The 23,227-nt window shown below is 42.6% G+C and overlaps 1 protein-coding gene across 2 annotated transcripts; it reads right to left on the bottom strand.

Annotated features, from left to right (window-relative positions):
• Position 1: 1 nt before the first annotated feature.
• Positions 2-22,590, bottom strand: si:ch211-257p13.3 (kinesin-like protein KIFC3). 2 transcript variants are annotated; one of them, XM_060052986.1, is made up of 20 exons: positions 21,406-22,590; positions 21,131-21,296; positions 20,769-20,865; positions 20,489-20,640; positions 20,079-20,337; positions 18,078-18,250; positions 11,518-11,583; positions 11,142-11,279; positions 10,758-10,955; positions 10,308-10,481; positions 9,716-9,863; positions 3,549-3,679; positions 3,339-3,450; positions 3,052-3,230; positions 2,638-2,742; positions 2,405-2,535; positions 2,199-2,319; positions 1,744-1,873; positions 1,383-1,612; positions 2-1,270 (listed from the first exon to the last, which is right to left on the bottom strand). In XM_060052986.1, exons 2-20 carry the CDS (start codon positions 21,215-21,217, stop codon positions 1,145-1,147), a joined length of 2,757 nt encoding a protein of 918 aa, XP_059908969.1. In that variant the 5' UTR covers positions 21,218-21,296; positions 21,406-22,590; the 3' UTR covers positions 2-1,144. The 2 variants fall into 2 exon arrangements, with proteins under 2 accessions (XP_059908969.1, XP_059908970.1); XM_060052987.1 differs by having other exon boundaries at positions 21,131-21,291.
• Positions 22,591-23,227: the final 637 nt, after the last annotated feature.

Genomic DNA, 23,227 nt, shown 5'->3' with positions numbered 1-23,227 from the left:
GTCTGCACATTTTTTATTGCCTGAGATTGTAATAGGTTAAATTCTTGACCTTTTTATTTCCTCCAACTCCGCAGTAGTTGAAGGAAATAAGGAACACATCTTACTCCCTACTCAAATGAATCGAGTGACTTTGCTATAGCTGATATGTTGGGATACTTATAAGGGATTAAAATAACATGTTTTGGTATGATTATCGCTAGTGTATCAGTAAGCACCTATGTTGCAAAAAGAAATCACATTAATATTTCACCATAAAGTGCAGTCAATATCTACTCTGAATTACATTGCTCATCCATAAAATAAATATTGCACCAATAGTAATTGAAGATACAGCAATTTCCCGTCTCTATATATTCTACTCCTTTCGAAATGTTAACTTAACAGAGGTCATATTGAGTGTCTGCCCTTCCAGACCTAAAATTACACTGTACATAGAAGAAAGCGTCAATGAAGAATATTCCATAATTCAGTTGATGGAAAACCATATTCCTTCTATGCACCTATACTCTAAAACAGTGGTATAAGTTAAGCTCACAAAACACATACGCAAGATGTGTTTAACGATAACTAAATGTTACTATGGTGGTGTCTGGTGGACTCCAGGCTGAGGTCTGCCCTGGGGTATGGGCCAAATCCAAGTCTTATGAAACGATGTCCCACTGATCTATTAATGATCAACATAAAAAAATCCACAGCCAGCCTAATACTGTATATTTGAATGATTCATGGTTTGCACCTTACTAACTCATTGAGTATTTTCTCCCAATCTGAATCCCTGTATAAGCACTTAACTGGTTAATGAGGAATACTTTTGCAACCTCTCACTGCTTGTGATTCAATTGCACCAAACCACAGCTTGGTTTAAGAAAAGCTTATTCAAAGAGAGAGAAACATTGTTTTGGCACCGCAGTTGAAGAAATAATACTACATGCTGATTCGATCATTATATAGAGCTAGTACACAAAAACTACCAATCTCAAGGTGTGATTCTGGTGTCATGCACAGTTCCACAGTTATAGCCCTTTAGCTGAATCGTTCTTTCAGCATCACAGCTGTTAGCGCCTGGCTGTGGGTTGATGTTTCATCTCTGGCTTGTTTTGTAAGGCATTGCATCCCTTGTCATCCTGAAGGAAATGGTGACATGCTAGTCGCATTGGGCTGCACCCGATTCAATCTTCCTGGCTGCAGGACCAAGTTCCACCCTACACACCTTCTGGGCAAACTTGAGCGAGCACAAGGTCTCGCCCACATTGCTCTCAAGAGCAGACACCTTTAACAGAAGATGAAAAATATCAAATTATTGAAATACTGATTATAATGCATAAGAAAATTATGGATGTTAATATGCTATACAGGAAGGTGGTTGGAGGTTCAACACAAACCTGGACGACCATGGCTGTCTTGTTGCCTTTCCCAAGGGAGTCCTGCAGAAGATAAGTGAGACGGGAGTTCCTGAAAGGGATGTGGGTTTGGTTGCCTCTCAGAGCCTGGATCACATCCCCAAGTGCCAGCAGGGAGCGGTTTATATTCTGGGCCTCTTTCAGCCTCTCCCCCTCTGCACCAGACTTCCACACCCTCTCCGATCCAGCCAGGTCCACAAGGTTTAACTTGCCTATAGACAAAGGGGAGTGTGAAGGTTAAGGAAGGTAAGGAAATCCTGGATGAAAATATTTAATGCAAGAATTTGTTAAAATTAATGGTTCGCTGATTAGTAAGAAGCCACGCGTGCAGCAGGGGTCTCGCCTGTGGTTTTGGAGCCGTTGGCCAGGTCGGTGCCGTGCACGGTGATGCAGAGCAGGGCGTGGGAGCGCGAGCTGTGCTGGTTCATCTTGGTTCCAAAGGTGATTCTGTTCCGACGGGCTTTGGCCAAGACCTGGAGAACCACCAGAGAAAATGTATTGGGCTGCTCACTTGAAATTTAAAAATCACATTGTTTGCGGATGCAACATAGTGCAGTATAATTCTCCATTTGTATGTATTGCCACAACAAAATAAAAGTGAATAAAGAAATTGAAGAATAGATGATCTGAAATAAAAAATGATGTTCTAGTCTGTTGATCTTGCTGTCCCGGCGTGCAGACTGCAGCAGAGAGAACAGTGCATTCCCAGGATGACTGGGCCTGTGCTGCTGTTTGATGAACATCTTAACGTCACTGAGCCAATGATGAATTCAATCAAAGTGGAGAAACGTCTGTCACCTTCTTGATGTGTTGAAAGCCTTTGACTTCCGTGACCCTGAGACCTGGCACATGCAGCTGCCCCGTTCCATCAGGATTGATCTTGATGTCCAATTTCTCTCCATCCTTGCTCAGCAGATCTCTGTGGACCAAAACAACACATGCGACCACTGTAGGCTTGTGTTCCAACCAAACGAAAGGCATTATTCACAGGAGGGTGCCTTTACCTCAGCAGCTCGTTGTAGATCTCCACAGAGCTGACGTTCACGGTGTAAGACCACATGTCCTTGCGCTCTTCTATTTCATTGAAGAGGTGCTTCAGAGCCCGCTGGTTGATGCCAGGATTCTCAACTGAGCCCTGAAAATCAAGCCCCCCCAAAAGAGAGGGTTCAGCCATTCATTCATGAATTGCTTTAAACTACTGAATACATGGAGAGGTAGCTTGATGTCTGCAGAGTACCTCCATGGTGTAAGTCTTCCCAGAGCCTGTCTGTCCATAGGCGAATATGCACACGTGATAGCCATCGATGCAGGAGGTCACAAGAAGCCCAATCTCTTGGAAAACCTTAATTGAAAAAGATAGTGACAGAGAGGAAAACAAGAGTTATGTGAGGATTATATACATCTACTTCTAGATGATTAAATTAAAAGTAAATTAAAGTTAAAAATAAATAAACAATTTGGCAAGATTAGGATATACATTCCAGGTGATAACTCTCAGGGTGTGTGATTCTCCCCACCCAACAATAGGTGCGTTTTCATCCCCCTGATTTGATGTGAACTTTGAAGTATCGAATCAGTAAACGGTGATGGAAACGCAGCTAATGAGACTGAAGTTTCACCATTATCTCTGCAGACATTCCAACATGGGTACCTCTTCTTGCGTGGCCTGGGGGTGGAAGACCTTGTCCAGTTCAAAGGCGCGAGCCTTTCCCTTGTTGATCACCGAGAGGGCTGACTCGTTGTTGGGGTCTGTGGTGACCACCACCGCCTGGCCCTCCTGCTGGTCCTCCTTCAGCACGGGCTTCACACGACACAGAACGCGGATGTTACCTGGAAGTAGGGTTAGTGAGCGTTCTGTCCACAACAGGTCTGAACCCAACCAAGCAGAATCCCACTAATAACCGTTTTCCCTTTGTCCTCTCCGTCTGCTGCCATTACCTTTGAGCTCGACCAGTTGTTCGTGGTACTTCCTACGCAGCGCCACTTCCTTCCTGTATTTCTCCATAAGGTCTTTGTTGGCTTCGGACATCTCATGGATCGCTGCATTGATCTGCGATCAAGGGCACAGATGACTCTTATTGCTGTCTCAAAACAGAATCCATGAGAGCTGTCAGTATGTCATTAGCCATTCATGTCAGGCCTGCTGACCTGTTTCTTGGCATCGCTGATCGCCGCTCCATAAAAGTCTGAGAAGTTGCGGACCTGGCTCCTGAGGCTCGCGTAGTCGGTCTTCATGGAGCCCAGGGCTGGGGGGAGGGCGGTCAGTCGCTTCTGCAGGCCTGCACCCAACAACACCGGCCCCAAAGAAACCCATTTAGTATTACATTCTTTTACAGGGTCCTACCTCGTAGACACAGAACAGGTGCCAGTATGATTCATGAGGTATGGTTTTTGATGCTGTGGGTTGTAATTTCAGTCAGCATTGACTTTGTTGAAGATACGAGCTATACACAGAGTGGATAACACAGTGTCTTCTAATCTAACTACTATAATACCAGGCCTATCGCACCAGTTACTCAAGTTACTCATGTGCCAAGCAGCCTGCAGCTCACACACACAGCACGCGCTAACGCATACATACACCGCAAGCACGCACAAACACAATGCATATACACACCGCACAAGCACGCAAATACACCACACGTCAAGACATAAGCAGCGACACATACCCGAAAGCGAACACACACGCAGCAATGCACACACACGCACGCGCACACACCGTACGTCAAGACAAAAGCAGCGACACTCGCCGCCATCGACACACGCGCAGGTAAGAACACACACGCACACACCACAGCAACACTCGCCTAGGTAAGACGTTATGTTTTTAAACATAACTGCTCCGCCATCGACACACTCGCAGGTAAGAACACACACGCACGCGCACATACCGCAACGACACTTGCCCAGGTAAGACCAGGGACGCGGGAAGTGGGGGTGCTTAGGGTGCTACAGCACCCCCCTGGCGGTCCCTGGCTGTAACTGCAAGTGAGAACGTTTTCTGAACAAATCAATATTATTTTTTTTAGAGTATAATTTTATCATGCAACATGATTTTTCATGAAATTATTGACATCCACCCTTTTTGTTATATTTATCATATTAGCATTTCATTTTATTTAGGACATTGTCTGTGTAGGTTGACGTAGGCCTGACGCAGAACGCAGAACAATGCTATGTGCGCGACGGGAAAATTCGAAATGTCAAGCTTGTTACAAGTGCAATGTGTCACAGAAAATAAGCATTTTCCAATTTTTTTGGCCCCAAGAAGGCAAAACTTTGCGATCAAAACACCAGCCGGACATCCAATTCCCTGCATTCCGTATGTAATCTGTCCATAGCTGAATATGGTACTAGGGCCTAACTATGCTGATTTTACATAAGCATGTTGGTGTTCAACATCTGTTGTAGTGCAAAACATTCTAAAACTGGTGTAAAATGTTGCTGGCCATATTAATAGACGGGTTGAATGTTATCGTTTTGATTCTGGAATCCCGCACGTAAACTGGTTGCCAAAAAAATAGCAAAAGACAGACTTGACGGAGAAATCGTCACTTTCCTCATATCAGACAACTCGTAAGTCTGGATGAAAATGAAGGCTTTCTTTTACTTTCCTTTGTAAACCTTTAGAAATAACCTCCCGAATCCTTGTTATAAAGCTGTGTATAATCCCGGACCGCAACAGCTTGTCGGCATGTTGTTAGTGTGTGAAATTCAGCACAGTATCAGCCGAGTTGTCTCTAATTTCCACATTGTTTACTTGCTAACGTTTGTGAATAACAGTGGCTAGTTGGCAGAGTTAGTCTTTTTACACACCAGAAGAGTGTTTATCAGAGCGGAGCCCTGAATGTGACTTCACCCTTCATCTCGTCTCTGTAAACATTGGATGTTGCGCAGCATTTATTATGACGTCATTATATAAACTCTCTCTCAGCACCCCCCACTCGGACTGACTTCCCGCGTCCCTGGGTAAGACGTTATGTTTTTAAACATAACTGCTCCGCCATCGACAGACACGCCCAGGGAAGAACACACGCACACACCGCAGCGACACACTCGCCCAGGTAACGCATTATGTTTTTAAACATAACGGCTCTGCCGTTGACAAACTCCCAGGTAACATGTTCTGTCTATAGACTGTAGAAATTGCGATGAAAGAAGAAGAGACAATTTCTCACCTCGACAAGCAACGGCGGGTCGTTCATTTTGTCATATAAAAACCGTTTAATTCAAACATCGCACCGACAGGCATATCAACACAGAAGTCACTAAATCTTAAAGAGACAGTGTCCCTATAACGTGGAACGAAATCATGTAAATAACACAGTATGGTGACTTAGGCATACGTCTAGAGTCCATAACAGGACTACACTTTGTTGCTCAAACTTAATATTACTCCTCTCCTTGAGCCTCCCCAAATGTCTTGTGATATTGATATCCCCCCTGTGGACTGTTTTAATTGTTTTTGTTTTTCTTATGTTTTGTATGTATGTGTGAGCATAGCCGCGGGAACGTATTCTCAGCAGGGGATGCTGGAAAAAAAAAACTCAGCCTGCACTTGACTCGCTACATTGATAAAAAAAACTATATAGCAGTGCAGCTCGATTACACCAATGCAATATTGTGCATGCGCGCACAGTCGAAACTCGATCGTTGTATTCACACCATTGTTCACATCCAGCTGCTCATAGAACAAGTTTAGTGCACCACCGCTCCCCCTCACACTTTTTCAGATAACCATTTTTTTCAGTCATATGAGCATTAAATAAATGCTGCGTCTCAAAATGCCTTGGACAGCAGCGAGGATGACCCGCTTTGCCACGGGCCGAAACAGTGCGGAGTGACCAGAGCAAACGCAGCGGGCAGACGAGTGTGAGGATTGAATAGTCTATGGTGGACACATCAGTTTGGCCTATTTGCACTAATGTTTAGTGGCAATGCAGTGTTTTATTCTATGCCTTTTTATTTTCCTATATTATTTCAATAAATACAATTTATTTTTTTATAAAAAAAAAGATCAGGGGCCGTATTCACAAAGGATCTTAGGGCTAAAAGTAACTGGCGAATTTAGGAGTAGGCCTAACTCCTAAAAATAATGGGCGTGTCACTCTTAAATTTAGGACTCCTAACTTTTTGCACTAAGAGCAATTCACAAAGTATTTTAGGCCTAAAAGTAGCACCTAAGTCTAGGAGAGCTTAAAAGTCCTCAAGGGGACTCCTAACTCAGTAAGACCTATTCACAAAGAATCGTAAAATGGCTGCGAGACGAAATGTTTTGGAGACAATGGAAGACTGAGTTGATGAAGAGATATAGGCCTAGGCTAAATCGTGAGGGTATTAAACTTGTTGTGGAGTTAGTGCGGCATGCAATAACATCCCCGACTAACAGGAATAATCACATTAGATCCGAAATAAAATGTTCGGCCACACTACGTTATTTAGCAACAGGGGAAATGCAACTTTGCAATGCCGACGATTTAAAAATATCGCAACCATCAGTCAGCCGTGCCATAAATCAAACAATCAACGCGCTCTCTAGACCACAGTTTATCCGGTTTCCTTTGGACATTCAACAATTACACAGGATCAAAGCCAACTTCATGGCAATTGCAGGTATGCCCGGTGTGGTCGGTGCTATTGACGGGACGCACATAAAAATAATTGCGCCATCAAATGATGAGGACGTGTTCTTCAATAGGAAGAAAGTGCATTCCATCAACACGCAGGTTGTTTTTGATGCAAATTTTAACAAAGCCTACTGGATGTTGTTGCAAAGTGGCCTGGAGCTACCCATGATTCGCGCATTTTAATGGGGAGCGGTCTGAGGCAGGTTTTTGAGATGTAGTACCAGTTGGGTGTCACTTGCTGGGTGACAGTGGCTATCCCTGCAAGACGTGGCTCTTGACACCCTACCTCAATCCACAACCGGGAGCACAGTTGTATAACATATAAGTGATTACGCAGATTACGCTTAGTCATATATGCGTAAAACACATCGTATTGGCTCTTTGACGCCTTTTATTTGTTGAATCCATATTTATTATTGTTTACTGTTTTCCTCCATATATGCTAGAGCACACAAACATACACGAAATGTTGTGGAGAGAGAAATTGGGCAGATGAAACGTCGGTTTCATGTCCTCCACGGCGAAATACGCCTCACCCCAGAGAGGGCAAGCACAGAAATCACTGTATGTGCCATTCTACACAACCTCTGCAAGCGGAGGAACATTCCACAGCCAGACGATGATGATGATGATGATGATGATGACATGACAATGAATTTGGCCGTGTGGAACCGAGTGGACTGGCATTTAGGGATCACTTTGAATACACATTTTAGGTAAACACCTTGGCACGAATCAGTCAACACTTGTGTAGTTCATAACATTTATTTTCTTTTCAATTTTACGTATTTTTATTGTTTGCTTTCTCTCTCTCTTGAACGTGCAGGCTACAACGTCAGTATCGTGGTGTGCACAAAATTGTCATCATGCGTGTATTCTGCTAACTGCACTATAACTACTAAATAGGAATTCATTTCTAGCCTAGGCTATTTCCTTGTTTTTCGGTGATTTAGTGGGCTCGTCTGAACAACCAATCACCGAACTGACCGCTTCTAAACTCGTGCACGAGAATTGACGTAATCCATAGCAACGGCGCGTCACTCTTAGTTTGTGATTCATCCTTAGTAAGAGTAGGGCTGTTTCCCAATGTCAAGGAAGCATGCTCAACGGCCGCCCTTTTAAGGACGCTACGTCATAGAACGCCGACAAGCACTGTTCCAATGTTGAGGACACTCGAAAGCCGCGCCATTTTTGCGTCCTTTGTTTTTGAGAATTCCGAGATTTTTCAAGGATGCATCGCTGCATCCTAGACGAGCCAAAACTACCCACAATCCTCTGCGTTCACTGGGCGGGTTCTTGAAAATGGCAGAGCAGTACACGTTCAAACGAAGTGAAGTTATATTAGTTTTCAGAAATATTTTGTGCCGTATTGCTTTTTATAGATTCATCATGTTAATGCAAATAATCAAGCCTAAAGACCTGTGCCACTTTTCAAACGTTTTTGCAACTTAATGATTAATTAAAATTAATGCACAACCGATCATTTGCAATGTTTGTAATTTTTAATGAACGTATATAATTGTATTTTATATGATATACTTATGTGTTCAAAGCACTGGTAGATTGTAGGCATATATGAATGAATGAATCAGATCAGTTAAATAATATATCCAAATAAATAAACGTTTATCATCTCTTTCTTTGTCTTTTGTCTTTTTTTGCCTGCATAATAGTAATCAACCGTACTGTAAATATGATGCATGAATTAAGTTCTCTACAATTTCACTTAGTTTTATAAAAATTGAATGGATTTTCCTTTTAATAAAGACAATTCGATCAACCACAACAAAGCTTTTGTGACTTCCCCAAAGAGGCTCTATGCGAAGGAGACATGACCGCATTCATAACAGACAAAAGTCAAATAAATATCGACCAGCTTGATTGCTGCCATGTTTTATTCATAAGCACACATGTGTTTACAAGCGGACACGCAGCATTAAAAAGCGGAAGCGGAAGCGCTTCCACACTACCAAGTCGTTCCCAAAGTCCGACGTTACAAACGCTAGGAAGCACTCGAGCTAGCACTCTAGTCTCATCTCCATAGGACGCGACTAGCAAGGACGCGTCCTAGCAAGGCTGCAGCCTTCACTTTGGGAAACAGCCTAGGTCTCAGCGGCTTTGTGAATAACTTTTAAGAAAAAACTCCTACGTAAAATGTTTTAGCGCGAGTTAGGAGCACTCCTAGCGGTAAGATAAAACGCTTTGTGAATACGGCCCCAGATGGGCCGTGTGTGTTAACAACATATCCTGACATTTGTACCCTGAAAATCTCCTGAATAATACTACCCCTGAGGTAGTATTTTCTCCGTAGGAAATGTAAATTACCTTACATGTGAATGAGGAGTAGTCTGTGTTTCTCACACCATTTCAGTGGGCGTGTTGATGACGCTTCTGCATGTCATTGAGTGGCCCCCTAAATAATAATCAGCCTGTTGCCTTTTGTTTGCTGAATGATTAAAAAATATTTAAATGTTGGCACTGCTTTTAAGAGTCATTTGTGGTGAACGAATGTCATACGTTGTAAAATTATAGTCAAAATGTTATTATTTTATGTGCTCAGAGATTTGTTACATTATCAAAATGGGTAAGTGGTTAAATACTACAGGTTAATCTGTTAACGTTAGATACAAAGATGAACCAATAAAGATGATCCATTTCCCTTTTTATTCTGATTCCACAGTAACTCACTGAAGAACTGCTCCTGCAGGCTGTGGAAGTGCTCTGTTGAGCAGGAGGAGGCGGCTTTCACAGCCTCCTCCTTCTTCTCCTCCAGGTGGCCGATCTCTGTCAGCAGCTCCTGCCTCAGCGCACTGATCTCCCTCTCGTACGCAGCGATCTGGGAATATCCAGGAGGCAATCCTTCATCAGTCATTTATATCTAATTTCATGCATGCATAAATGGACCCATTCCTGGTATCAATTAATATGATATTGATGCTTGTGATCAATTCTACCTTTTGGGCTTTTTGTTGATCGTCTTTTTTTTTATAAAGGTAATGAAATTATGACTTGTAAGAGCTAAAGGCTAAAATACATTAATTGAGCACTAATTTAATCATTCTAAAACATAAGGAAAAATGATTGAACAGTTACAGTATACAGTTATATAAGATGTTTCCAGAACTGGAAATATAATTTAAGTAAAACAAATCTCAATATTGGGAATCTTTTTGTCATCAACAGTTCCACTGCCGGCTCATTAATCCTATGCATAATCACCATGACAGTGTTCTCTGTTAAAACCCGTTAACAACAACAACATTCAGGCCTCTCCTGGTACCTTGTGCTGCAGATTACAGCTGTATTCGTCAGACTTTCGGATCTGCTCCTCCAAGTGTTTGCATCGTTGATCCTGAATGGACAGCTTCTCAGACAGGAGCTTGTTCTTCTGCTTGGCCTTCGACAGCTGCTTCACCGAGGAGGGGGACTCCACCTCAACCGTCTGGGTTACGTACTACATTTCAACGTTTAGGTTTGATTACTTTATTGTCCATCAACACTGACTCACATAAAACAAACAAAACAAAACAATGATATATAGATCAACCAGTATAGGAAAAAAGTGGCATGCGTGCAACACTGATAATGTTTGATTATTTTGATATTGAGGATGCTAATGGAACTGGGATTATTGCAGGTGTTTTTTCTGGCCAGAGGGACACATCCAAGGATTCATGGATAACATAGAGACACAAAAAGCTCTGGAAAGTTCGCACAGATCATGACTAACCTTAACCAAAGGCTCCTTGCCTCGCTCTCTGTCCAGCTCCAGCTGAAGCTCCCTCACTCTATCTTCGCGCTTCCTCAGCTCCTCTCCTCTCCTCCACTCGCCCTTCTCGCTCTGCCTCTCCAGGTGGGAGAGCTGCTCTGCCCGCTCCTGCAGGCTGGTCTCCAGCTGCTGGATGCGGCCGCGCAGGCTCTCGTTCTCCTGGGAGCGGATAAACATTTGTTTTAGTGTGGGTTTTTGTATCGATAATACATAGTACTTTGTAACACAAAAATCATAAGAACACTGTGATGCTGCTATACCATAAATTATAATAAAACATGGATACATCACATCTGTAAACTCAGGTGGTGCTAGTGTGTTCACCTCCTGAGTGTGTGTTATCACCTTCAGGAGCATGTTGCTGGACTGGGAGGGGATGGCAGACAGCTGCTGCAGGAGGCCTTGAGTCACACTCAGGCTCTGCTTCAGACTGTCGTTTTCCACCGAGAGACACAGCACTCTCTTCTCAGAGTCGGTGGCCCCCTGAAGACGTCAAACAAGGAGAATGTGTACAGATGCATATGCAATGTTAATGCAAAGCCCATTTATAAACAAACAGAAAGCTTTGATTCATCTACTCTGGCGTTTGGAGACTTTACCAGAGTACTGTGGACTCAGAAAAAGAAAATGCATTGTGGCAGGTTTATTGATGACTAGCAGAGGGGGGGAGCCCATCCAATACTGATGGTGCTGAAGAGGGACAATAGTGTTGAGGACTCACTGAGGCAGCTCTCAGCCTGGACAGCTCTTCTTCACGCTCCTCAATACCACCCTTCAGATCGTCAATCTGGGAGAAATCAGAGGTACGAACAATGTTGACACATTAATATGTTCATATTAATTAATGAAAATATTTAAGTCTTACTTTCACACTTTGAATCTGTGTTTTATAGCTCAATGCATATGATATTAGGGTTAGGGTTAATATAATAATCTGATAACAATGAGCAAATATAACAGGTTATTATATTCTCTACTTTATATAAAAATACAAACTATCCACCATCCTTTCAGGCATTGAAAATAAAGCAAATCACAGAATTAAAATATGTTTTTGTTACGCCATAAAAATATGATTAGAATATGTATTTTCAATATTATAACATCCGATTTTGGAAAGGTGGGTGTTATTGTAGGTCATTGAGAACTAGAAAATGCATTTCCTGCAGAAATTGGGGCGAGTGCTGTACTACAAAGAGGTTGAAAATATTTTTTAATAAAGCCACATACAGTCGGGTCCATAAGTATTGGGACATCTTTTTGGCTCTATACACCACCACAATGGATTTGAAATGAAACGAACAAGATGTGCTTTAACTGCAGACTTTCAGCTTTAATTTGAGGATATTAACATCCAAATCAGGTGAATGGTGTAGGAATAACAACAGTTTGTATACATGCCTCCCACTTTTTAAGGGACCAAAAGTAATGGGACAAATTAACAATCATAAATCAAACTTTCACTTTTTAATACTTGGTTGCAAATCATTTGCAGTCAATTACAGCCTGAAGTCTGGAATGCAGACATCACCAGACGCTGGGTTTCATCCCTGGTGATGCACTGCCAGGCCACGACTGCAACTGTCTTCAGTTCCTGCTTGTTCTTGGGGCATTTTCCCTTCAGTTTGGTCTTCAGCAAGTGAAATGCATGCTCAATCGGATTCAGGTCAAGTGATTGACTTGGCCATTGCATAACATTTCACTTCTTTCCCTTAAAAAACTCTTTGGTTGCTTTTGCAGTATGCTTCGGGTCATTGTCCATCTGCATTGTGAAGTGCCGTCCAATGAGTTCTGAAACATTTGGCTGAATATGAGCAGATAATATTGCCCGAAACACTTCAGAATTCATCCTGCTGCTTTTGTCAGCAGTCACATCATCAATAAATACAAGGGAACCAGTTCCATTGGCAGCCATACATGCCCACGCCATGTAACTACCACCACCATGCTTCACTGATGATGTGGTATACTTTCGATCATGAGCAGTTCCTTTCCTTTGTCTCATCTGTCCATAGGATGTTGTTCCAGAACTGTGAAGGCTTTTTTAGACGTTGTTTGGCAAACTCTAATCTGGCCTTCCTGATTTTGAGGCTCACCAATGGTTTACATCTTGTGGTGAACCCTCTGTATTCACTCTGGTGAAGTCTTCTCTTGATTGTTGACTTTGACACACAGACACCTACCTCCTGGAGAATGTTCTTGATCTGGCCAACTGTTCTTCGGTCATCCACCACAGTTGTTATCCGTGGTCTTCCGGGTCTTTTGGTGTTGCTGAGCTCACCGGTGCGTTCTTTCTTTTTAAGAATGTTCCAAACAGTTGATTTGGCAACATCTAATGTTTTAGATATCTCTCTGATGGGTTTGTTTAGATTTTTCAGCCTAATGATGGCTTGCTTCACTGATGGTGACAGCTCTTTGGATCTCATATTGAGAGTTGACAGCAACAGATTCCAAATGCAAATAGCACACTTGAAATGAACTCTTAGACCTTTTATCTGCTCCTTGTAAATGGGATAACGAGGGAATAACACACACCAAGCAATGGAACAGCTGAGCAGCCAATTGTCCCATTACTCTTGGTCCCTTAAAAAGTGGGAGGCACATATACAAACTGTTGTATTCACCTGATTTGGATGTAAATACCCCCAAATTAAAGCTGAAAGTCTGCAGTTAAAGCAAATCTTGTTCGTTTAATTTCAAATCCATTGTGGTGGTGTATAGAGCCAAAAAGATTAGAATTGTGTCGATGTCCCAACATTTATGGACCTGACTGTAGATTAAGACTGTTAAATACATTTAACAATAAATGTTAAATGGCTTAAATCTAGTGAAGGGATTTGGACAGAGTTCAAACAAACAAACACAACTTATGAAGAACAATTCATAAGGTTCACGTGACGTCACAGTAGCTTTGCGCCGCCATCTTGACGACCGATCCCACCCACTGACCCACTGATTTCAGTGGTAACTCAGCACCAACAACAACACCTACGACCACAATGAAACAATGAGGATGCGCTCTTTTATTCTCTTTAGTGCAGGTAATGAAAGGTTCTGAAAGATGGCATATCCATGTAGCTTACTAATGAATAAAATGCATACAAAAAACGTTGACATATGACCCACTATGTTCTGCTCCATATACCCAATGTTGACATCGTCCCAGCCAAAGAGTATTGGTATTAATACCTCATTCATTGTCCAAAATAATCCATAATAATTATAATCAATAATCCATAATAACGAAAACCAAATGGTCTTCAACTGTTCCGGAACAGAAACGTTATTCTGAAATCCCCCAAACCGGTTAATAACGTTTTTTTTCGTTCTCTCATGCCTATAAAATTTCACAAAAGAATAGCCTATTTCATGAAAAAATAAAAATATTTCCGGTTGCCGCGTTAACTTCGCCGCCCGCTATCTCAGTTGTCACAAATTCCCACCACCACCCTGGCGAGAGGCGATTTGGAAGCAACAGTTGCACTGAGCTCTATCTTCGACAAAGGTAACGTGAGATAAATGAACCCAGTCCATTATATCGCCTTTGCATTGTTTCTTGTTGGTGGGCTTACCCTTAACCTGCGTCCGCGTCCAAGTTTCATTGACATGATCAGTCAGCCCGCCCGCTCCCTGATGACAGCCCTCACTGCTGTCTACCCACAGCTATTTGATAAATGCCAGAGTATAAAACACTTATTTCAAAAATCGAGTCTGACTGTCAATAACAATTAGGGCTGGCCCGAATGCCATTTTTCAGCCTTCGAATACTCGTTGGTTTTTCCGAGCGAATATTCGAATACTCATTCCAGAAAAACACACCATCAAAAACCACATTAATAAACCCTATATAATCCCTGGAACCGATTTTTACAGTATCTGCATATTTTGTTGAAGATGTAATAGCTTTTGAACGTTAATTAGTAGGCCTAAGTAAGTTGGAGTTATGGTGCGTTTAATATCCATCCGTCTCGGAGGTCCGAGGACGTTGCCTAGCGACACGCACAAACACGCCCCTTTTCCTCGGACGGCGATCTCGCCATCTCGGTTGAACTCAGTGGTGACCGAGCGAAATTCCGAGACAGAATTCAAGATGGCTGCGCCCATTGTGACTTGAAGTATGAACTGTTTTCATTGTGCTTGGACCACTTTGGTGGTTTAAATGGTAATTTCAATCACTCGTATTACTGCAATACCTTACTGCGTCCGTATCTCTGCCTATGTACACAAATATATTGTATTTGTGTACAGCACTTTGGTCAACTACTGTTGTTTTAAATGTGCTATATAAATAAACTTGACTTGACTTGACTATGGCCTATAGCCTACTTATATTGGATCGCCTGGTCCTCTGCCAATGCTACCGCGACAACAGCTTTCCGGGTGGCGTCCATGTTTTCCTCCAACGACCGAGCGAAATAATAAAACGCTTGAAGTGTGGGCGTGGCATCAGATCCGAGATCCGAGTCGGTTCGCAGAGAATACTCGAACACACCATTACTTAGTTTTTCCCCGTGGTAGCAAACAGCTGTTGTTCCGTACCAAATCAGCTGTCCTCTGCCATCTCAGCCCTTACGGGAGCTTTTCAATTAATTCTGGAACGTGCATCTTTTCAGGGAATTTGTACAATAAATCCATAACAAATACCGAATATTGATTGTCTTATATGTCCAAATTATATCCATTATATTGACCGGGTATTCGCAAGACGCTCACGCTCTGCAGCAAGCCAGTCACAGTTGATTTGCGCGGCTCTGTACAGCGAACGTAAACAAACAACTAAGCTAAGGTTAGCATTTCACGGGGTCATCCCTATGTTCCCCGGGTCCTATGTTCCCCGGGTCCTATGTTCCCCGTTTTTCCCAAAAAGGGTCCTATGTTCCCCTGTAGCCATACATACCGGGGAGCATAGGACCCTTTTTCGGAAAAGTGGGGCCTATGTTCCCCGCAATCTATCAATCTTTAAAAATATTTAAACTTTGACGCGACATTCGCGTGATGACAGCCAATCGGCGTTCAACAGCGTGGCCACTGAGTGACATGTGTAACGAAACAGCCAATCAGCGTTCAACCGGCCAACTCAGTGCAGTGCAGTCAGGGGTGAACTGCAGCATGGAGGATAAAGTGATTGTTGCCGTTTGCGACTCCCATAGCTCTTTATATGATAGTATATAATATAATATAATTGTCGCTCTGGTAACGTCACGTATGCCCTACGTGAAACAACGAAGCTCCGAATACTGATTTAAGCTTTGAATACTAATTTTCCCAACGAGTATTTGAATATTCGAATAATTCGGGCCAGCCCTAATAACAATGCGGGACAACGTCTCAATTTGCGTGACGTGTACAAAGTAATGGAAATGCGGGACTGTCCCGCACAAAGCGACACATCTGGTCACCCTTTTATCGACCACAAAAATAGACTAGGCACAATAACACTGCCGGAACGTTAAGAACGAACGTTATTTTACGTTCCGAACCGGTTCAGGAACGATATGTTGGTGGCGGAACGCAAGAACGAAAACGTTAAATATACCGGTTCCGTTCGGAGCGGAACGATTGAAAAATAATTTTGTTTTCAAGCCCTGCTTCTGATGTTTTCCTATGTGATAACATTAACTGTAAGAACAAGAATCATAGTAAAGATCTGTGTATAACATATGAGAAGATTGTCAACTGTCTTATTCGTAGTGGTAAGCTTTTCTGCAATAAGAGTGGTAAACAACATAATGTCAGACCAGGATGGAATGAATATGTGTCTGAACTCCATGCAGAGGCCAAAGAAGCTTTTAAAACCTGGGTGTTATCAGGGAAAGCAAGACATGGGCCTGAATGTGAGCGTGAGAAACAGGCAAATGCAAGATTCAATGATATGCTGTACGCTTTATTAAAAGAAACGAGCAGGCTATGAGGGCTAACTCCATGGCCAAAAAGCTTCAGCAGAATAATGCCAATGATTTCTGGAAAGAAATTAAGGTTATAAATAACAGTAAGTTGCCCTTGCCGTCTAGTATTGCTGGGATCACTGGATCTGAAAATATTGCAGAACTTGGGGGCAAACATTATAGTGACATTTTTAATTGTATTAAGAGTGAGGAATTGAATGCTGGAAAAGTTATTATTAATGATAGGGTGATTATTAGACCTGATGAGGTGTGCTATGCCATTGAGAAACTGACTATGAACAAAGCATGTGGTCTGGACCAGATAACAGCAGAATATCTAAAACATGCTTGTGGTAGAATACCTGTCTTGCTTGCTATGTTTTACTGGTTTGATAATGCATGGCATACTTCTTGACGCAATGTTGTATTGTCAGTGCCAGTGGTCAAAGTCAAAACTGGGAAAATCTCCAGTATAGAAAACTGCAGGCCAATTGCTCTGGCTAGCATACTGTCTAAAGTTTTAGAAATAATTATTTAGAAAGGCTTAGTGAGCATGTGGAAACCACTGACAACCAGTTTGGTTTTAAAAGTAAACTTGGAACAGATCATTGTATATATGCACTTAAAGAAGTCATAAGTAAATACAGATGACAGAACTCTACTATTTTTATGTGCTTCTTAGATGCATCAAAAGCATTTGATAGGATTAACCATGGTAAATTGTTTGTCAAACTCCAAGAGCGAGGGGTTCCACCTTACCTGATAAGGACTTTGCAGTTCTGGTACACACAACAAACCATGCAAATTAGATGGGGCAGTAGTTTATCTGCACCCTTTCAAGCCAATAATGGATTGAGACAGGGTGGCATCTTGTCACCTGTCTTCTACAATGTCTATATGGATGATCTTTCTAAGAAGCTTAAAGAGTGTAAGACTGGATGTATGGTGGGAGAGAGTCTTATCAACCACCTCATATACGCTGATGATTTGGTCATCATGTCTCCATATAGTGCTGGGCTACAGTAACTGCTTAAAGTTTGCTCTAGCTACGAAGTTCAATATGACATTAAGTTCAATCCTAAGAAGAGCGTTATTATGATTGCTAAAACTAAGGATCTGAATCAAAAGTTTCCCTCATTCTTACTTTCTGATCGTACTCTAGCAGTGGTTAAGAAGGTAAGATAAGGAAAAGAAGCGCGCGATTCCCAGCTATCTGAACATTTTAAAATTTGAATGGTGTCTCTACGTGAAGAATTGAAGAAGGAAATAGGTCCCCAAGTTTGTAGAGAATAATAAAGAGGAAACGAAGAAAGAAAAAATAAAACTTATAAAGAACAATAGTTGAGCGCTGCATGCAGCACTCACCTAATGAGGATATTGACAACATGTCACCCACCTGCTGCTGGAAGGCCAGGATGCGTGAGTTCCTGTCCTGCTCCTTGTCCTCCAGCTGGGAGTGCATCAGACGCAGCTCTCCCCTCAGCCTGCTCCTCTCCCCCTGGAGCCCATACAGAGACTCCACCAGGCTTTGGACCCCCACAAGACCACCTGAAGAAATGCTGCTCTCATCTGGGGAGGAATCCATCACAACATCCTAGTTTGTATCATCACCACCATCATCCTCGTTATCATCAACATCATCGCCACCTTCATCCTTACCCTGGCAACCCCGATCTATACTGCTGGCCCTCATCAGTCAGCAGGGATATCATGACAGCATGGTGGGCATGGTTTCTACCTAGATCCACCTAGACATATTGGGCATGGTATCAACCTAGATCCTTCTAGACATAGTGGGCATTGTATCAACCTAGATCCACCTAGAACTAGACCTAGTGGGCATGGTCTCTGCTCAAAGCCTCTGAAGTAAACATGTTCCCTTAGGGGGTAAGGAAACCTCCCCCCTAAATGTGGGGAGGTGTAGCTTCACCCATTCTTCAGGATGGAAGTGGTTGGCCACAATTTATATTTAGGAGAGGAAATGATTTGCTACCCTACCATTCATGTTGCATATGAATCTTAAGATGACTTGGCAACCCTCTCAATTTAATCGGAATCAGTTTCCTCTCCTCTGATTTATTGGGCTCTGTCACATTGGATTGTCTACAAAAGGCTTTATGTTAATCTCATCCACAGCAAATGTCAGGTTTGCATTGTCTATGCGGTGCAGGAGGGAAGCAGACAGGGAATAGAAGGAGATGCTAAATGGCTTGTGAGCTGGAGGAGGGGAGGATGCTTCTTTTTCTGTGTCATGGCCAGAGATGAAAAACATGTTTGCAGGAGAAAGTGGTAGGGAAATCAGTATGCATAATCGTACAAATCACGACTTATTGCACAAGGTAAAAGTAAAACAATGTTATTGATAGAATCTAGAAGATATATTGAGATAATTCTACTCAACAAAGCAAAAAATAGATCCAAGGCAGCTAAATGTTCTCAATGCTGACCAGAAACTCCCTGCATCTTGTCTAAATCCCAAAGACATATCGCAGTAAACAACCACAGCATTCCATACTCTTACCTCCGTAACACCAGGACGTGCAACTAGGGCTATTAATAGTGCGACATTAGTGCACGTGTCATGGCCGCTGTGCCAGAGCTTGTAAGTGCAAAGCTAGGGGAACAAAGCAACCTACTGGTGGATGTTTTATTTATGGTCAACCGAGCGCCTCTCAACTATCTTTATCTTACTCACATGAATGAGAAACAGTATGGCCTTCACTTGATGGACCAGCAAACAATCAACTGTCTGCTTACCTGGAAAGCATGCAGCATTTATATTGGCTAATGGATGTCATGTCACTGTATCCATTCAAAAGGCGTAAAATGGGCAAGTCCCTCAACATCTAAGGCTTCAGAGGACTACAAAAGCGTTCAATAGATTGGTGTGGTCAATGGAAAAGGTGAGTTGATTTAAACCAGCAGCCCCATGAATCAGTCTGGTTCAGGCAGATTAATTCCAGGGCTGTGATGACCCTTAAATGATTTGCTTCTCTCTTTCCAAACCCAATGCAGAAACAACAAATCAAACCAGTTAGAAACTACAAGCTTTGGTTTGGATTCTGAATGTAGGCTAGTTTCTATAGATTTAAAACGCTATAACATATGCAAAAAATACAGTGCTTTATCTGCATGGATTTCCTGAACAGAAGCACATATTTTTCCTCTGGCTCCCCCTTAATGTCCTCTTTTACTACTCATAGTGTGTTTTCTCTTATCCTCAACGAAATATCACCAACAGCTTCATGGTAAATAAACTCTCCGTGAGCCTTTACTATTCTGTAGCCGTCCCCCATTTCGCTACACACACCCTTCCTCCCCCACCTTCTTCCTTAATTGTCACACACATAACCTCAAGCTCTTATCTCTCTTCTTCCTCCCTCCTTTCTCCACTCACCCTCCGAGGGGGTCAGGGGGCTTAGTGTGTGCGGCTGGCTGACGGCCTCCTCCAGGCTACAGATGATGCTGTTCTTGTCGTTGAGGCGCTCGCGGTAGGAGGCGCGCAGAACCTTCATCTGCCGGCGGTGATGGACCCGGTGCCTCTTCAGCTGAACCCGGTACTGGTCCACCTGCTGCTGGAGCTGCTGGAAGTGGGAGTACTGCTCCAGGAAGCTCATCAGGTGGGACATGACCGCCACAAGGGGAGACTCTGCCATCTGGGCGGGGGAGGGGAGACCATGTTTAATAAATACACATTCCCTCGGCTGTGAAGCTCAACCAGATTTTTTGTGGGTTTTGTTTATTCATGCATGACTATTGTTGTGTTGGGAGTCACAGTGACATTGATTGTTTCTACTGGCTTGACACCTTTGCTGTTGTGTCTACTTGCACTTGTGACACCCTCCTCTTCTCAGACTCTTGCTTGAAAGACATAAAGGCAGCAAGAGGAGTGCATGCTGGGATGTCTAGAGCAGCTTCCTCATCGTCTTCACTTGGAGACAGCCGATCGCTGTCGCTGCCTGAGCAGAAAATCATAATTCATAATCTATGCGAGGAATTTGAATTTGAAAGTGTATAAGTTATATTTTACCAGACAAATTTACCATACTAATTCGGAGAGTAAATACAACAGTAGTGGAGCACTCACTGGAATCGCTAAGCCTAGCACAAGCCTGTTTCTTCTTCTTGGGGGCGTGGCCATCTCTCCTCCTACTGACTGTTTCCATGGAAACATGTGCTGGCTCCTGCTCATGGCATGAGCGCGAGACAGTGATACATGATGAAAATATTTACCTTCACACTGAAAATCCCACAACACAGCAGAAACACGCAGCACACACATGCAGCAATACCTTAGCAATACCCAATCCAATATTGTATGAATGCATGATAAAGACAGGCTGCCTCTTTAAAGACCATTTTGTTTTTAACAGTTACAGGTACATAGAAATAAAATTGAATGGAATTGGAACCCCAGACACAAGACATGTTAAATGTGTCTACACTTACCTCTAAGGCACCTTCCTCCTCCTCCTCATCCTCCTTCTTGAATACCGTGTAGAAGATGTACACTAACAGGGAGTAGAAGGCATACATTCTCTCCAAGCTGTCCCGGTGTCGCTGTCGATGACCAAACTCCTGAACCAGAACAATGACAGTCTCACCACTACCTGCACTGCACAGATAGAGGCAGGACAATCATTTCTGCGATAGTTACTGCACTGAAATAAGAACTAGAAGGTATGGTGTGACTAATACCATCAGATTTTTTTTTCTGATCTCACCGTCTCTCTACGAACAAAGGTTACCCTTCAAATATATCCGAGGAATACATCAACCAGTCCGTCAATGTGTCCTTCATATCCCTGTGTGTCTATGTTGCCTCCAACGTGCATCCTTCCACCTCAGAGCTCCAACAGAGATCCCCACTGTCTATTCTCCTCCTCCTCCCCTGCACGTGCACTGGATCTACAGGCTCCAGATTGCACTGGGCATGCTCAGTGGCAGATCCCTGTTCCTCTGCAGTGGCGGTGAAGCCTCAATGAACAGTGAACCCCAGCAACAGCAGCAGGTGTGGTCAGAGGGTGAACCTGCTTCAGATTACATAGAGCCAGAAGGCTATATATTTATTTATCAGATGATTATAAGGAGAAACACAAAAGAGCAAGATGGATTTAGGCCAAGATCATTTGAATGCCATAGACACATACGTAGCGTTGATTACACAAGCTGCAAAGATGTATGCAAGAATGACATTCATTTATTAAAAGATCATCATTCGTGCTTCAACAGACACAGACAGGTTTCATCTATTTTGTTAACAAAATAGCATTACATTTTTTGTTTTATTGAATGAATAACTGCAAAACTTACATTACGGAGAGTTAGCCAAGTGCTTAGGTTTGTGTATGTTGCTGTTCAGAGATGGGCATTGAGATATGGGCGCTTGTATACTGGAGTGTAGTGAGGGAGGCAGGTACATAATAGAACTGATCCCAAAGATCTGTTTTCTCAACTGAAATGCAAGGATGAATATAAATATATATTGTATTTGAACCTGAGAGTTACCAAATTAGTTACAGCCGCTGTGGAGTCATTCTGACTGTATTGACATTGGGAAAGAAACCAACATCAAGAGAAACAGCTTTATTGAGTTTGTCAGTGGTCATCTGCCGCTAAAGTGACTTCTCAAATCATACCATGGCAAACATACCAAGTCAAACAGAACACGTATACATAAAGGAGTATGTAGTATGTGACCAGAATCCTATTTTGGCATAAAGTTATCTGCAACAGTTGTGAAGTTGTTAAAGTGTAATGTAAACGTAAATGGCATAAAGTGTATTGTACTTCTTCGAGATGCAACACTTCTTTTCATAAACTCCTCTGGTGACAGAATAGCTGACATCCAGTCCTACTGTACTGGGGATATTTGGTTTTGGGGGGAAATTCAGATTCAGATTCAGATTCAGATTCAGCTTTATTGGCCAGGTTTGCGAACAAACGAGGAATTTGACTTTGGTCCCTTAGCTCTCTATGTACAACACTTAACCTACACAACACACAACATTTAACCTATTGTTAATATCTAAAAAAGAGAAAAAAATAATAATAATTAGATAAGAGAAGAGAAAAAAAAAATAATAATAATAATAATAATATGTGAGCTTTCCGACCCTGAGATACTTACAAGTTAGTTACATAAAAGTTAGACAAATCAGAAATGTTAACTTTGTTTCCTTGGAGCTCTAAACATGTAAGCATGTCATCTCCAGGTAACAGTGATGATAGATTGTGTGGATTTATCAGATGATTCCCAGTCAGTCCCAGATCCTCACCTCCAGCAGGAAATGGTCTAGGCCTCGCCTGGTGGCCCAGCACCCTAACGATAATGATCCTTTTAAAATCAACTTAACCAGTCCCTCACTGGCCACTGGGGAGAGGAGAGGACTCAGAAACTGGACTCCAACCCTGAGGCCCACCAGCGAGGGGAGGCTGAGGGCCAAACTGCCAATGGTCCCCCACCCATTACTAGAAAACAGACACACAGTCATACTGCAGGAAAGCGACGAGAGGCCCAGGCAGTGAGTCATCAAATTGAGTGTA

Source organism: Gadus macrocephalus, chromosome 6 (assembly GCF_031168955.1).
Source record: "Gadus macrocephalus chromosome 6, ASM3116895v1".
Taxonomy (NCBI): domain Eukaryota; kingdom Metazoa; phylum Chordata; class Actinopteri; order Gadiformes; family Gadidae; genus Gadus; species Gadus macrocephalus.
Note: the sequence above shows the minus strand (reverse complement) of the source record. Positions and strands in the feature narration are given on the sequence as shown.